At 44.8% G+C, this 16,210-nt stretch overlaps 1 protein-coding gene across 3 annotated transcripts in view; it reads left to right on the plus strand.

Annotated features, from left to right (window-relative positions):
- The window catches only part of KIAA1549 (KIAA1549 ortholog), a 146,948-nt gene that overhangs the window by 82,156 nt on the left and 48,582 nt on the right, over positions 1-16,210 (plus strand). For 2 of the 3 annotated variants that reach the window (XR_004022020.2, XM_030759727.2), the window contains exons 10-12: positions 1,883-2,070; positions 11,140-11,336; positions 13,065-13,180. Coding sequence is in view for 2 of the 3 variants with exons in the window: in XM_030759727.2 (XP_030615587.2) it covers positions 1,883-2,070; positions 11,140-11,336; positions 13,065-13,180 (501 nt within the window). In the remaining variant the exon portion in view is untranslated. The remainder of the gene's footprint in view (positions 1-1,882; positions 2,071-11,139; positions 11,337-13,064; positions 13,181-16,210) is intronic. The other variant, XM_089917346.1, reaches the window with a different exon arrangement.

The following is a 16,210-nucleotide window of genomic DNA, read 5'->3' on the forward strand; positions in this document are numbered from 1 at the left end:
TGTATGCCTTCATATATGACATTTCTGATTGTCGGAGAAGTGCCCCACTCCAGCTAAGCACTTCACTTTTGAGAAAAGATTCCTTGCAGTAGGCTCTGGGCACGTTTCAAGATTACTTTCATCTGCTCTTGCACTCCTCTTGCCTCAGTTTCATGCTGAAAACCAGCAGTCCTGGGATTGGGAGCCTAAGACAACACCAGGGCCAGCTCCAAAACAGCTGCGGACTTGATGTCAGGCCCTCGTTTTGACGAGTCACAGGGTTTTACTAGGTTAGAACTAAAAAGAGGACCCAGTTGTCTCAGCTCCTCAGTTTGGTTGTGTCACTCCTATATTGTTAGCTGTTTTCATGCAAAATGAACTACATATACAAACTATATTCAGGTCAAATTAAAAAATGCAAAATTTTAACACTTTGCCACTTTCTCCATTTCCTGCATAGTCTTTGCTTTGTGATTTGTGCTTCTTTCATAGCGCTTGTGCTTGAGAGGGCTTACTCCCCTCCCTGGTCACTCTCTAAGAGGCCTAAACCCAAACTTAAACCAGCACTAAGCATCTTTTTATTGTTACATCTTTGAGTAAAAACATTCTGATCCCATAGCACGTGTTAACCATTATAGGATATGAAAAGAGCGTAAAAGTTAGTCCCTGCCCAGGAAGACTGATATATATTTGAAGAGACAAGGCTTAGAGTCATGACCATATTAATGAGCAAAGTGGTATAGTATATCAGGATGATACATTTATGTAATAAAATGCATTGTGAAAGAATAACGAGGTACCATTTACAAGACCAAGACAACCAAGGACAAAAGAACTTAGACAAGAGGAATCTAGTGTGGTCATGGAGAGGTCGTTGTGAAGTGGCCCCAACGGATGAGAGAGTTGGGCACGGAAGGGGGGCATTTTGGTTTTCAGAGCCTGGTGATTGGAACCTGAGCTTTAAGAGGACCAGGGAAGCAGTTTTAAGAAGAGCTGAATCTTGCGAGAGGATGAGTACGGAACGAAGAGGATGAGGGCCCAGAACTGGGAGGCCGGGTTAGGGAGAGGAGCTGGTGAAGGAAATTAAGGAGGACAGAGTAATTGAAGCATGATCGTGCAAGGCCATGAAAGATGTGGGGCTGAGGCAGGGGAGGGGGTGGGGAGGTTGGGGAGTGGAGGATTCAAAATAGGTAAGTTGATTTAATGTAATTTTAAAATTGACAACTGGTATAGCAGTTTCAGTTAAAAGTCATGGTTTTTTTTTGCGGTACGTGGGCCTCTCACTGTTGTGGCCTCTCCCGTTGCGGAGCACAGGCTCCAGATGCGCAGGCTCAGCGGCCATGGCTCACGGGCCCAGCCACTCCGCGGCATGTGGGATCTTCCCGGACCGGGGCACGAACCCGTGTCTCCTGCATCGGCAGGCGGAGTCTCAACCACTGCGCCACCAGGGAAGCCCAGAAGTCATGTTTTAACTGAAGAGTTGAGGGAGAGATCTGGGTAAGGAAATGAAGGCAGTGCTCATAGACTGCTTACTGGGACTTTCTAGTTTTTGGTAAGGCAACATTCCTGCAGTGAGAATTTAGGGAGGGACCTGGTAGAATAAACTGGACATCAGGAGACGTGGAATAAACCTCACTTTGCCATTGAATTAGCCATTTTCCTTTAGACACGTCATATATGTTGCTGTGATCCCTACTGTATTGTAGATGGAATGTGTTGTGTTTGTTTACTGTGTCCCGTTCCCTGTCATCAGGAGACCATAGTCTCTCCCCAGTTGTCTTGAGCTGAAATGACAGGGACTTTCGTGGTTTCTCATGGAAGAGGGCACATTTACTGCCCAGAAGGGCTGTCCAGTAAAGGAGTGCAGAGGACTCACTGAGAGACCTTTCTTCCTCGTCTGCAGCTGTGGACAGGGTGAAGAGGCCATCATCCCCTGAGTCCCAGAGCAGCAGCCTCTGGGTCATTGTGGGCGTGGTCGTGCCAGTGCTGGTGGTGATGGTGATCGTTGTCATCCTCTACTGGAAACTCTGCCGCACGGACAAATTGGACTTTCAGCCTGACACCGTGGCCAACATTCAGCAGCGTCAGAAGGTAAGGAACAGACTCCTGCCCCGCGTTCCTGTGAGCGTCCTGTGGACTGGGGTAGGGCAGGTCAGGTTCCTGGTACTGAAGGACAGGGGGGAGAGCTGGTCAGGAAATCTTTTGGCTTTAGTGGTGGTGTCCCTTTGCCTCCATGTTTGCTTAGAAACCCAGGTCTTCTGTAGTATTAAATACATGCCCAGAAAATGAAGCCATGTGAAGGCTTATCAATGCTGTGGGCTCTGAGTTCCACTGTGATTTTATTTTAGAGATGTTCAGTTAGAAGATCACATCCATTCTGTGTATGAATTCTGATCTATTTTAACCCTGGATATTTTCAGAGAACAGGAGCCAAGGAAGATTTTCTTTGATCTATGTATCTATTTCTTTCATACGCAACTCTGCTGGCCGGCTCCTTTATTTTCTGTCCACCATATTGCAAGCCTACTTGTCCACCTTGATCAAGACCACATAATCATTAAAAAATGGTAATACATGCCTTAAACATTTTAACTTTATATATATATATATATATATACACACACACACATATACACACACACACATATACACACACATACATATATATACACGCACATATATACACACATACATATACACACATATATACACACACATATATACACACACATACATATATATACACACACACATACATATATACACACACATACACACATACATATATATACACACATACATGTATATACACACACATATACACACATACATATATATATACACACACACATATATATATACACACACACACAGACATACACACATATATATATATAAAATTAGTCTTTATTTGACAATCTTTAAAAAAGATTTGGAGTATTAGTCTATCAAAAGGAATTCTGTGTGGTCTTTCTTGTGAAGGAACAACGCACGTAAGGCATCAGCTGCAGTTTCCAGTTTGGGTTTCTTTAGGGAAGAGCAAAGCAACCTGAGTACAGAATTTTCTAGATTTTTTTCAATATCCCCCCTCCCACCCTGCCCTGCAGTCTTTTAGAGTTAATTCTCCTGCACCTAATGTGTCAGCAGTTTCTTTTTTCTTTCTTTTTTTTTTTTTTTTTAGCAGCTCCTTTTCCATGTGTTTCCAAGGCATTCAGTTTAGTTTTTCTGGTAATAGCAGTTCCCTTGTCACACTTAGGTTTCGACAGTTTCTGCAGTATTTGTCACGTACCAATTTCAGAGGAAGACATAGCCTCTTGGTCAGTATCCAGCTCCCCTGGTGAGCAAGAACATGCCAAGTAAGAGAAGAGCTCATTAGGTGCAAACACTGAGCTCAGCACGCAGGTCAGCCACACCCAGGGCGTGGGAAGTGGTGCTCGCGGACTCTGTTTATTAACGTGTACCCGCTATGGGTCTCACGCCTTTAGAGGACTCACTCGACTCTAAAAGTTTGCTAAGAAAAAGCAAGCCTGAGGCAGAAAAACAAGAAATAAAGGATCGCCCTGTTAACCTTTTAATTTTACTCTGATTTTCTGGGTATACAATAATTCTGCACATTATCAACCTAGACCTGATGGAGGAAACAAATAAGGATTATTTAAAAATTCATTTTGTTTGTAAAAGTAAATGAAGAGCATTCTTTCTCTTACAAATTAAGTAAGAAATGCAAATTGTTGATTAAATTGCAAGCTTATGGTTACCCAGTATTTTGGAAGCAGTTTCTACTAAGGTTGTATTTATTACCTATCTTCATTTATTATTTACATAGTCTGCTAAAGTTGTTTTGTTGGTAGACTGGTGAATAGCACGGAAAAAACCTGGAAAAAAGTCCTTACTATACTACATGATTCACAGTGTGAATTTCATCGTAATGAGATCAACAGTAGGTTTGGACATGCTTTTGTTCTGGTCAAAGAGTGTTGTTACAGAGAGATTTAACCAGTGTAGATGGTTATATATTTAGGTCAGTAATGTGCCGTGCTTCCTAACATAAACACTCCTGTGGAAGCCCATCCATTGTCTGTTACTTCAGTAAACTATCAGAGGACAGCATCCTTTGAGTTCACAGCAGACTATTCCGCAAGCTTTCGCCTTCTCCCACTTTTACTTCTGAAGGAGTCTCACGTCCCAGATGTTGTACATCAAAATGGACAGTTTCCAATAGAACTTCAAGCCTTTGGAGTCCCTCCTCTGCAAGTGCTACCTGGATTTGTGCATTCCCTTTTACAGCATCTTTGCACGAAGGGCCTTCTGCATGGAGGACTCCCTGACAGAAGAGGTGTTTTTCTGACCCTGTTAGGAGCGCAGCAGGGTCTTTGTTTTGCTGGCAAAGGCACTCACCATATAGATCTTGTCATGTTTTTATAGTGAGAAAATGATCATTTCTATTTAGTTTAAAAATAAATCTCTCTACTTCATAAGCGTTTCTTCTAAGATTATCTGGCAATAGTGAAGGGCCTCCAGCCTATTCCTTGGAGCACTTTGCAAAGATGCTGTCTTCCCTGTGACTGCAAGAGCTCTTTTTCCTTCTTGTGCGGCTCTGTGTTTTCTCTCTACGCTCTGCTCACCCCGCCCCCTGACGGCGCTTCACCACTACTCTCTGGAATCTTTTAGCAAATCCCAGAGCTGCAAACATCTGGAAACGATAAATCTGCTGACCCAAAATCCACACCCCCTTCTTCTTGTAACCAGAAGGAAACCTCTTCATATTGTCTGGGAGTAGGTTAGTTTTGAAATACGATGAGAGAGGCCATTCTGTCTTATTCTGAAGCAGGGTCTTTTAAAATTTCTAATGAGAAAGAAAAAAATCCCTAACCCATGTCTTCCTTTTATCTGTATTCCCTTTAATCTGTAGCCCAAAGGCATCACTTTTTTACTGCTCCCAGTAAAATTGCAGCTTGGACCCGCCTCGCCCTGTTGAGGTTCTATTTAAAGATATGAATGGCATTGGCTAGATGCTGCCGGGCCTGTGGAAACTTGTTCCTTCTGCTGGGGACAGTCCACACCCCCTGGTTGGCCTAGGACCCTGGTTCTTAGCCGGCTGGCACTGTGGGCAGCCAGATGGAGCTGCCTCAGCCACTGCCTGTTCATTCACCAAACACTGAGCACTTGCTCTCAGACAAGCAGGGCTGGGCTGGGTGACAAGCACAGATAACATGCGATCCCTGCCTTCGAGGGCTTTCATAAGGGAGAAAGAAGGACAAGCAGCTAAAAGCTGACACGCAGCAGCGTAAGTCTGTCCAGGGCACTGAGGGAGTACAGGCAAGGGGCAGCCACCCCTGCGTCTGGAGGTTGCGGAGGTGAAGTGGGCCCAGGCAGGAAGGATGGAGCAGAGGTGAGTGGAAGGAAGGGCACAGCCAAAACCGAGGCCACAGAAGTAGGCAAGAGCCATTCTTGGAGGGGTTTATGGGACACGTCAGGGGGCGGAGGTGATGCTGTAGGCCCTGGGAGCCACTGAGGGGGTCTCGGGGTGGGGGGGCTTGGACACATCTATGTTTGGAACCTCCAATGAAGGGGCTCAATGGGTTGAAGCGAAGTTCCAAGAGGGTTTCTTCCATCTGAGCCGAGTTCATCTCCTCTCCCTCTGCAAGGATCCTGGTAACACCTAAACTGTTGGTGGTTTCAGTGTACCCACGTGATTTGCTGCGGCCTGGGGGCGGGAGAATCTTGGAGGACTGCTCGCCACCTCCTAGACCTCAGGGTGACCAGCGGCCCCATGCTGGGCTGCAGTGGAGACCCGCAGATGCCAATAGGTTCGCCTTGTCTTCACCTCCTGAATGGAAGCAGCATGGTGGCTGTAGTGACTTTTCACACACCACACCCATCAAATAGCAAATGCTTAAACAATGGCTCTCTCTTCAAGGCTGCACATTTTCATTCAGCCATTTTGGGGATTTGCTCTGTGGTTTCTCTTGTCATCTTAACTGCTCCTTCCCAGGGGTTCAGGCTAACCCGAGTACTGGGGACTTCACTGTGTCGTGTTCCATCTGGGTCGCATTATATTTATGGCTTACATGTTTTAAAATTCGTCAGGCGTCTCTCCTGTTACTTGGCTGACCTGCTCTTCCAGCCCACCCTGACTTGTCAGCGACATATTCCGATGAGATACAGACAACAGGGTCTGTCTCTTCTGTGATATATTAAAGAAAGAAGGAACAAAAGAGCCGTCTTTCCTCAGAAAACCTGGGTCCTAATGGGAATATTGAAGGCACTAATGAATTGTGACCCTTCTATAAAATGCTGATTGACACTTATTCTGCATGTGGAGGCTGGAGGCACAATACAGCCAAACTTAACTCTAGATTTTTTTTAAGACTTGGAAAAACTAGAAAAAGTGTTCCAGAAAATAAGGATGAAACAAAAGGAGCCAATTCCATAAGTGAGGAGGACAGTGTTTTCTTTAATTTTTTCCTTCTGTGTAGACGGCTTTTGTTTTGTGTGTAAGCAAAAAAATTTCTATTGTTTATAGAAGGAGGTGACTCACCCATCCTGAGAAAAGTCAGGGATCTAATGAACGTATTTAAAGGTATTAGTCAGGGGGCTTCCCTTCCCTGGTGGCGCAGTGGTTAAGAATCCGCCTGCCAAGGCAGGGGACACGGGTTCGAGCCCTGGTCTGGGAGGATCCCACATGCTGCGGAGCAACTAATCCTGTGTGCCATAACTACTGAGCCTGCGCTCTCGAGCCTGCGAGCCACAACTACTGAAGCCAGCACACCACAACTACTGAGCCCGGGTGCCACAACTACTGAGCCTATGCTGTAGAGCCTGCGAGCCACAACAACTGAGCCCACGTGCCACAACTACTGAAGCCCGTGCGCCTAGAGCCCGTGCTCTGCAACAAGAGAAGCCACCGCAATGAGAAGCCCGCGCACCGCAACGAAGAGTAGCCCCCCGCTCGCCGCAACTAGAAGAAAGCCCGTGCACAGCAATGCAGCCAAAAATAAATAAATAAAATATAATAAATAAATAAAAAACATAAAAGAAAACTAACTGCATTTCCATAAAGACAAGCAAAAAAAAAACCAAAACTTACCAAAAAAAAGATATTAGTCAGAATTAACAAAAGCCAGCAGGACTTTAAGGCTGTAACAGATGTATATTTCACAGGACATCTACCCTTTTCTTGGTTCCCCACAAAATCCAGTAAGTTTGGTGCTTCAACTGACCTTTTTGAAATTCATTCAGTCATCAGATATTTATTGAGGGTCTACCACATGTCATGTCCTGTTGCTGAATTACAAAATTTTGTATCTAAATGTATATCTATAGCTTTATCTGGTCTCTGAGAACTCTCAGCTGACTATATTAAGTGCTTGATGTTTCATTGACCAGCAGCAGTAACATTGCTGTCAATCTCATTTGCATGGTGCCTTGGCATTTATGAAGCATTTTGACATTGTCAGGGAGGAAGAAATGTTCTAGGTTTTCCTGGCTGGTCTACAAATTAAATTGACCTGAGACAGGTTAACAGGAGGAAATCACAGAAAAGTTTAATAACATGTATACATGGGAGAGATGCATGTATAGAACTGAGTAACTCACCAAAATGACCAAAACCCTCACCTTAAATATCACCTTCAGCTAAAGACGAAAGAGGATGTTGGTGGTGGTTTGGGACTTCAGAGGGGAGGAAGGCAGTTCACATGGAGATGGAAAAGCAAATGTTTGCTAGACAAATGCCTGCTGGGCCAGTCAGAGACGGGATGCAGAGAGGAGTGGTGATAGCTCTCTTTCTGGAGTAGGTAGGTCCTCTGTCTGTATTCTGTTAGGCAGTTGGTGGGGGAAGGGAATATCAAACTTTCTTCCTGAGTCTTTTGGGCCTTGATTGTTTTCAGCTTGAAATAATCCACATGCCAGAGAGACATTTGGGGGTAGCACATTCTGTTTCTCTATGACATATACATATGTACAATATGTTTCTTACATGAACCTGAGATCGTGTCAGGGAAGGCATTTAGTTCCTGGATTTGGGTACAGACTGCACCAAGGAAGCAGTGCTGTCCATATTTTTCCCTTATCACTTTGGAGACCTTTGCTTAGAGGAGGCAGTCTGGGGCTCCTCCTTCAATTTTGATAAAACAAATCATCTAAGTTGCAAAGGTGGTCATGTTGATGATTAAATGACTGTTGATTATATCTGTTATTCTTTCATTTACTTATTTAAATCTTTATTTATGTATTTTTGGCTGCGTCCGGTCTTAGTTGCAGCGCTCGGGCTTACTTGCCCCGTGGCATGTGTTATCTTAGTTTCCCCGACGAGGGATCGAAGCTGCACCCCCCTGCATTGGAAGGCGGAGTCTTAACTACTGGACCGCCAAGGACGTCCCTGTTGTTTCATTTAGAGGCACCTTATGGAGCTAAAATGAGGTGCAACTGGGGTGAAAGCAGACACACGGATGACGGGTGTGCTGCTTCTATGAAGTGGGAGAAGGATTCTTCAGAAAGCAGAAACCAAAAGTTTATATACAGAAGTTGTCAGTTTGGAATTTGATTCCTTTGAAAGGGCCACATGCCCCTAGGAAGGTATACACCCGCAGAGATTTGGGGAGCCCAGCTGAAGATGGCTGGTAGGTCGGGGGGAGTCATGGAGCTGCAGGTCTGGGCTCATTGTTTGGGAAGCAGCGTTTGTGAGCCGAGGACTGCGTGCCACTCACAATCTGCCCTTGTGTGGTGAAGTAGACTGCTGGTAACACGATATCGTTAACTTAGAAAATACAGGCACGCCACTCTTTGCCTTTTGTTTCTGAGCAGTGTCTTTGTGAACTCTATTTATAGTAAGTTCTGTCCCCCTCTGCTGGTGTAAGCCATTATTGCAGGCTACTTTCCATCTACCCATCCAGCCTAGAATTTTAGTGCGAAAAGACCTTAAGAGATCACAAATCGAAGCCATTGACGTCGTCACTCATCTGTGCATAAAGTTGGCACAAATACGCCAAAACCTTTCACTTCTACGTGCAGTATATTGTCTGGAACAGCTCCTTAGATGGGTTAGCCTTTGTCTTCTGACTGATGGGACTCTCTGTGGGTGTGGAATTCAGCCCGATGGGATTGCAGGTGGGGCTCCTCCCAAGGAGACCCTTGGGACAACTACTAATATGTGGTTTATTTTCCTCTACTCTGTAAGCTTGAATAAAGGAAACGGTTAACACCCACCCCTGGCACTTTCAGTGTCACCAGAATAGTGCCTCACCTTTATTGCCCACGTTTCTGTTCCTCTTCAGACCTCTTTCTGTCTTAGCACAGGCCTAGAAGCTGACCCTGGACTCTGTGGTCGCAGGGCTCAGAGGGTTTTGTTGTGGGTTTGCTGTTGGTACCTGGTATCCCCTGGTAGGGCTTCTGCATCCACCAGAGTGAGGGGTGCACTTGAGAAGACTCCTCTCTCCTTCATCTTTGTGCCCCCATTACTTCCGTTGGCCGCTCCTTTCTAGAAATTCTTTATTCCCTTGGCTTCTGTTACATTGAAGTTTCCAAATTCTTTTTTCTTTGAAGTCGCCTATTTTGTTCCTGGCTTCCTTTTCCTCCTCTTAGCCGCAAACTGTTTGATGTTCTCCAACATTTTATCCATAGGCTCTGTTTTCATCTTGGAAAATCTCAACTCCCCTACGTGTCACCTTCTATACAGATGCTCTCAAGGTCACACCTCCAGCCTGAGAGTTCCCCCAAGCTTGTCCTCTGTTTCCAGCTATGCTGAGCTACTTTTCTTTTTCTTCTTTTTTTTAAAGGTCAGGTTTTTTTGTTTGTTTGTTTTTTATAAATTTATTTATTTATTTGTTTATTTTTGGCTGCATTGGGTCTTCGTTGCTGCGTGCGGGCTTTCTCTAGTTGTGGCGAGAGGGGGCTACTCTTCGTTGCGGTGTGCGGGCTTCTCATCGCAGAGGCTTCTCTTGTTGCAGAGCACAGGCTCTAGGCGCACGGGCTTCAGTAGTTGTGGCACACAGGCTCAGTAGTTGTGGCTCACGGGCTCTAGAGCGCAAGCTCAGTAGTTGTGGCACACGGGCTTAGTTGCTCTGCGGCATGTGGGATCTTCCCGGACCAGGGATCGAACCCGTGTCCCCTGCATTGGCAGGCGGATTCTCAACCACTGAGCCACCGGGGAAGCCCTGAGCTACTTTTCTTTGGAGCTTTTCCTGCCATCTCAAACTAAGCATGTGTGGAGCGAAACCTGTCTTTTTACCTCTTTGTCATCATTCCTTTGCAACTCACCTTTTTCTCTTAATGTCACGTCTACTGTTTGGGATACCCTGAATGTAGCTTCATGTCAGCACTGGAGTCTTTTTCCCCTTTGCCTCTCGAGTCTGAGTTCAGCTTCCGTGTGCTTCTGCCTGGTCTCTAGAGCTGTTCATTCCTTCCCATTTTCCAGAGCTTTTTATTTCTTCCCATTTTCATTGCTGAGGTTTGGGCCCAGGCTTTCGTCATTTCGTGCACGTATTACTGTTGGGCCCTCTGACTAGTCTCCTTTTGTCCTAAATGCTTGCGTTTTAGAAATCTGCCTCTTTAGAAACATTTAGTGGTTTTCTGCTCTAGAAGCTGGCATGTGGAGTCATCTACATACAGGCTGGCCTTCTCTCATTCCCCTACATCCTGACCGTTCTAGTGCAGTTAATGTAATCTTTTCCCAAGCCTCAAGTCTTCTCTGGTCCTTGACACAACTTAGAACAATCTCTGTGTAGCCACCTCTTTTTATTTCCAAGTTTGGCCTGTCCTCTGAGGCCTGGCACAAATGCCCAGTCTCTAGGAAGAATATCTCAGCCACGTCACCCTCTGGAACTGTGTAGCTGCTCTGACAGCAGTCAGGGATTGTCTTGTGATGTCTTTTGTATTATGTCTTATGTATTTTGTATTATGTATGATGTCTTATGTATTATGATGTCTTTTTGTATTTAAGCCCTGTACTTGAATCTGTAGCAAGTGTCTGTCTTTTCTGCAAACTCTAGGTATAAACCTTGCACAGGTCAGTGCTTTAGAGATGCACGTTGAGCTGGATGGGTAGAATTGCAAGCACACTCCTGGATCAGAAGCTGGCCCTCACAATCTCGTCGTATATTCCTCAGATTCAGATTTATTTCCTGTGTGTGTGTGTGTGTTTGTGTATGTCTGTTTCAGTTGCAGATCCCTAGTGTGAAGGGCTTCGACTTTGCTAAGCAGCATCTGGGTCAGCACAATAAAGATGATATACTGATCATTCACGAGCCAGCACCGCTGCCAGGACCTGTGAAGGACCATACCACGCCCTCTGAGAATGGAGATGTGCCGAGCCCCAAGGCAAAGATCCCTTCCAAGAATGTCCGTCACAGAGGAAGGTTCTTACTGGGCTTTCTGTATTTTTCTCTATCGTGGCATGCGTTTCTGTGTTCCATTTGTCAGTTTCCAGTAGCAGAAAGGCTGATGGTGAGTGTTGTCCGGGTCTGCAGCTTGGAAGGCTGACAACATTTGCCCAAAGTCAACGAACCTGATGGCTCTTGATCCACTCTAATGGACTCTCAAAGGAGGCCTGTGTGCTTTCCTTCCCCAAAGTGTTTAAGATTATAAATCACTGTCCATCATGGTTTGGTGGTCCGCCTGGAACTTCTTTAGGGATTGACCAGCTCTGGGGTCCATATTGTGGGGTGACCATGCCAGGCCCTCTGGAGGTGATATTAGGAATAATGTATAAAAAAATGCATGGCCTATGATACACAGTCAGCCAGTATTAGCTTTGCCCTTGCCCGTTGATGCCAGCCACTGGAGCTGTGGCTTCCTTGCTTGGTCTGCAGGTGACCTTCATCATATCCTTCTTTCCTTGCTTGGCTTTTCTCCGTGTGCTCCTCTTGTCACCCATGTTAGCATGTGTGCATGGATTCTTCATCGCCTCCCCCTGCCCAGCTCCCCATTCCCAGTTAATTCCCATTCCACTTATCAAAATTAAGTGCACAGAGAACTGCTTGCTAACAGACTACCTACCATCACCCGGTGACCCTGTGAGACGGGCTACAGCTGTGTGAAGACACGGTTCAGAATCAGGTTTTATTAACTTGACTTTAGATCAAAGAATGTTCAGGCTTTGGTATTGAAGCCTCCGATTATCAGCTTTCCTTTGAGCTTTGGAACTCTAAATCCTGATTTTCTGCTGAGAAGGGGAAAGTGTGTGATCATACCAACATTCAAAATGATCTTATTATTTCTGACTTAACAAAAAACCTACTCCAGTGTTTCTGGCCTAGTTTTAACGAATGTTAGAACACACTCTTTACAGAAGAAGATGAATAATGTAGAGAGATATCATTTGCTTAATTACTTTGCAGAGTGAGAGTAAATCAAATCATTAAAGATTATTGAATATGCTAGTACAGTATAGCAAAGTCTTTTTTTCTCCTCTGGTAGCTTCATCCTAAACATTTAGTCACAACATCTTAATGTTCTGCATGGTTAATAGCGTATTTTAGCATGTCTCAGGGGCACCAGAATGTCTCGGCATTTCAGGAAGCCCAAAGAGAAGGGGTGTTAACTGATTAAGGATTTTCACTAGCCTGGTGCAACCTGGGTTCTGTGACACCCTTGCTTTTTATATATAGAATCAAATCTCAGCGATAATCATCGCCTTTGTGTTGTAAGTGTAGGCTTCTTCCGAAGATTTGGAGTTATATGGGGTGACTGCAGAACTACCCTGGCTTCTTAGGAATTCTGCAGACCCCGCTAACGCCTAACCAAGCTTGAACTCCAGATCCTCTAATCCAACCCACGCCAGCCCCAGACTGCCAGTCCAAGCCCAGGGAGCTGGGAGACCATCCTCCACTGGGTACCTGGTTTCCTACCATTTGTTGAAATGAGCCCACTGAGCCATTTAGTCAGCTGTGTCAAGCTGTCTTCACAAGGTGACTGTGTGCTATTAATGTGTTCCTTGAAGATGCCATGCCACGAAACAATGTTTTGGACTGTTTGATTTCTCCCAGTTTTGCCTGGAAGCCTGACTTCCACATCCAAATGAATGTGACCTTTCCCCCCGCCTTTCTTTCTTTTTCCTAATGTTTGTATTTGTTTTGTGTCTGCAGAGTTTCTCCCTCAGATGCTGACTCTACAGTAAGTGAAGAGTCCAGTGAGAGGGAAGCAGGGGACAAGACTCCAGGAGCGGTGACCGATGGCAAGTCCCACAGAGCCCTACAGAGCGGTCTGTGACCCTTCTTGTTCTCCACTTTAAAAGTAGTAATTATGAGGGAATTCCCTGGTGGTCCAGTGGCCAGGACTCCGTGCTTTCACTGCTGAGGGCTGCAGGTTTGATCCCTGGTCAGGGAACTAAGATCCCACAAGCTGTGCGGTGTGGCCAAAAAAAAAAAAAAAAGTAATTATGAGCTTCCAATAGACTAGGGTTTTATACTACCTCAAATGCAGAACATTAAAAAAAAACCCAAAACCCGTGCAGTAGAATATTCATCTTTCGTTTAGTGACTTTCTCAGATTGACTGTCACCGTCTAACACTGTTTTTGTGTCTGCATTGGGATGGGGCCGTGCTAGAAGTCAGAGATTCACTGATATATTTTGAGGTTAGCAGTCACCTTCTACTCTAGTGGCGGCTCCTAAGGATTTTCCTCTCCGAAGGACAAGGAGGAACCAAACTAAAGAGTCTCAAAAACTGCATCCAGGATTCAGTGACCTTTTTGGGAGCCTGTTCAAGTATTTCACAGTTGTCACTGTTAGAAAGTTGATTATTTCTCATAGGTCCAAGTGCATTATATTTGGTCCTGGTCCTAGATCTGTCTTCCAGAAATAGTTGAGTGTGATTAGATGGTTTAGCATATACTTACATGTGTTGTCAGATGCTGTAACTCCTTAGGCCAGGTATGAAATGTACTTCACTCCCCTTCTAAAGAGTATTGTCATAAAACTTATGCCCTGCAGTAGAACTAAGCCCATAGGTCTTAGTAGACTTGGAGCATTTTTTGGCCTGATGACAAGGTAGGTTGGTTTTAGTTGAATTGATTCTGTTAAATGTGGTAGTACAGCTCTTATACTTGCTGGAGTTTTTGTTTTTTTTTTTTGCGGTACGCGGGCCTCTCACTGTTGTGGCCTCTCCCGTTGCGGAGCGTAAGCTCCAGACGCGCAGGCTCAGCGGCCATGGCTCACGGGTCCAGCCGCTTCGCGGCATGTGGGATCTTCCCGGACCGGGGCATGAACCCATGTCCCCTGCATCGGAAGGCGGACTCTCAACCACTGCGCCACCAGGGAAGCCCTGCTGGAGCTTTATTTATGCTTCAGGGTTGTGTTTTAGTAATGCAAAGAAAATTGGGGTGCCTCAGGGTATCATTTTTATTTTAATTAATTAATTTATTTGGCTGCGCCACTTGCAGGATCTTAGCTCCCCTACCAGGGATTGAACCCAGGCCCTTGGCAGTGAAAGCGTGGAGTCCTAACCACTGGACCACCAGGGAGTTCCCAGGATATCATTTTTAATAGTAATTTTTATACTTACATTTTCATCACAAATTTCTTTGTATAAAGATGCAGTACAGAGTGAGCCATATTCTATAAATGAATAGATTCTGGTTGGAAGCTGGAGGGCCTGTTCTATCACTGTCATGTTTGTGACTTTGTATGTCCCTTAGTCTTTGGGGCTCCTGTGGGATTAAACTAGCTGGTTTTTGAGATTCCTTCCAGTTTCTTCCAGTTGTTTCTTTTTTAATGTTAAAAAAATACCCCTTAGGGCTTCCCTGGTGGCGCAGTGGTTGAGAGTCCGCCTGCCGATGCAGGGGACCTGGGTTCGTGCCCGGGTCCGGGAAGATCCCACATGCCGCGGAGCGGCTGGGCCTGTGAGCCATGGCCGCTGAGCCTGCACGTCCGCAGCCTGTGCTCTGCAACGGGAGAGGCCACAGCAGTGAGAGGCCCGCGTACCGCAAAAAAAAAAAAAAAAAAAGAAAAAGAAAATACCCCTTAGAATAAGGGAAGAATAAAGAATTTTTTCTTTAGCTCTAATTTCATAGAATCTTAAAAATTATTTAGCGTTATGGTAACAGGTGTACTGTTTCAGATAGACAGGATTAAAATCTAATTTTGATTCTGGTAAAGAAATATTTGGGGAAAAAAAATCAGCTCTGGAGTTTCTTAATTTCTGTTAATCGCATATCTGAGAAAATCTTGCTTTTAGTTCCTGTTTTTAAGTCCTTACTGTTAGTATTAGAACCAGTATATTCTACATGGCTAACAAAAATCAAATATCACTCAACATATATTTAAAATCCAAGTAGTAAGCATGTCAGTGTTGGGACTCGACTCAGAGTTGACCATGGAAGGAGACAAGAGGGCTAGATGTTCTCCTGGGTCCTAGAAGCTCAGATGCCGCTATTTTGATTTGAAAATGCACCAGAATTTGTATGTTATTTTCATGCTTTAGAAGGATGGTTTTCTCACTACAAATATCAATTCACCTGTAAAACTTTATTTACTTCTTAAAAATTTTAATGCTGCCATAAAGGTGTTTTATTCCTTGCCTAGAACTTAGTTAAATACCCTATAAAACTATTCTGAATTTTTATTCATAGCTTTTAAATTATTTTGTAATTCACATAAAAATCCATCTTGTGTTGCAAATCCTAATGAAATACAAATTAATGGAGGCGGAAGATTGCTTGAGAACCATTCTGGGTCCCTCCTCCAAGCTGCCCTGGGACCGGTGTTGCTGCTCACTACAGCGGGTGGCATAGCTGCTGGGTCCCTTTAGACTCCTTGGCAAGGCTTTCGATGGCTGTCACAAGTCATCCAGCATTTTCAGGGCCCACCTTGCAATGGAAGCTGAGAAAAGACCATTGTTTTGGTTTTGGGTCAATTCAAGGTTGTACTTTATTCTTTCCCAGCTAACCATTTTTGGAAGGTGGCTAGACCATGATGCATACCTTTACAACCTTCGAGACCCTTATGAGATTATTCACTCTGTGTTCAGTGTCCCTGCGTTCACAGTTATTGCAGTTTTAGAATAAGTCACATCATTACCACTGCTTCCCCTTAGCAAAGTTGTGAAGACGGCTGAGGTTTGGAGTAACACATGTTCCTTAAGTGAAGGCAGCTACGTTCAGGCTACCAGTGCTGTGTCCAGGCATAATTCTAGTTTTCTCTGCCTCTTCTTTATCATCAGGAATAAACCACGTAGGTAAGGATGGCTAAATGCTGAGTATTTTCTTTATGCTCTCCGTAGGTTGCATGTATGCA

Source organism: Delphinapterus leucas, chromosome 9, assembly GCF_059928025.1.
Source record: "Delphinapterus leucas isolate spDelLeu-1000000601 "Yukka" chromosome 9, BTC_Dleu_Yukka2, whole genome shotgun sequence".
In the NCBI taxonomy this organism is placed as follows: Eukaryota; Metazoa; Chordata; class Mammalia; order Artiodactyla; family Monodontidae; genus Delphinapterus; species Delphinapterus leucas.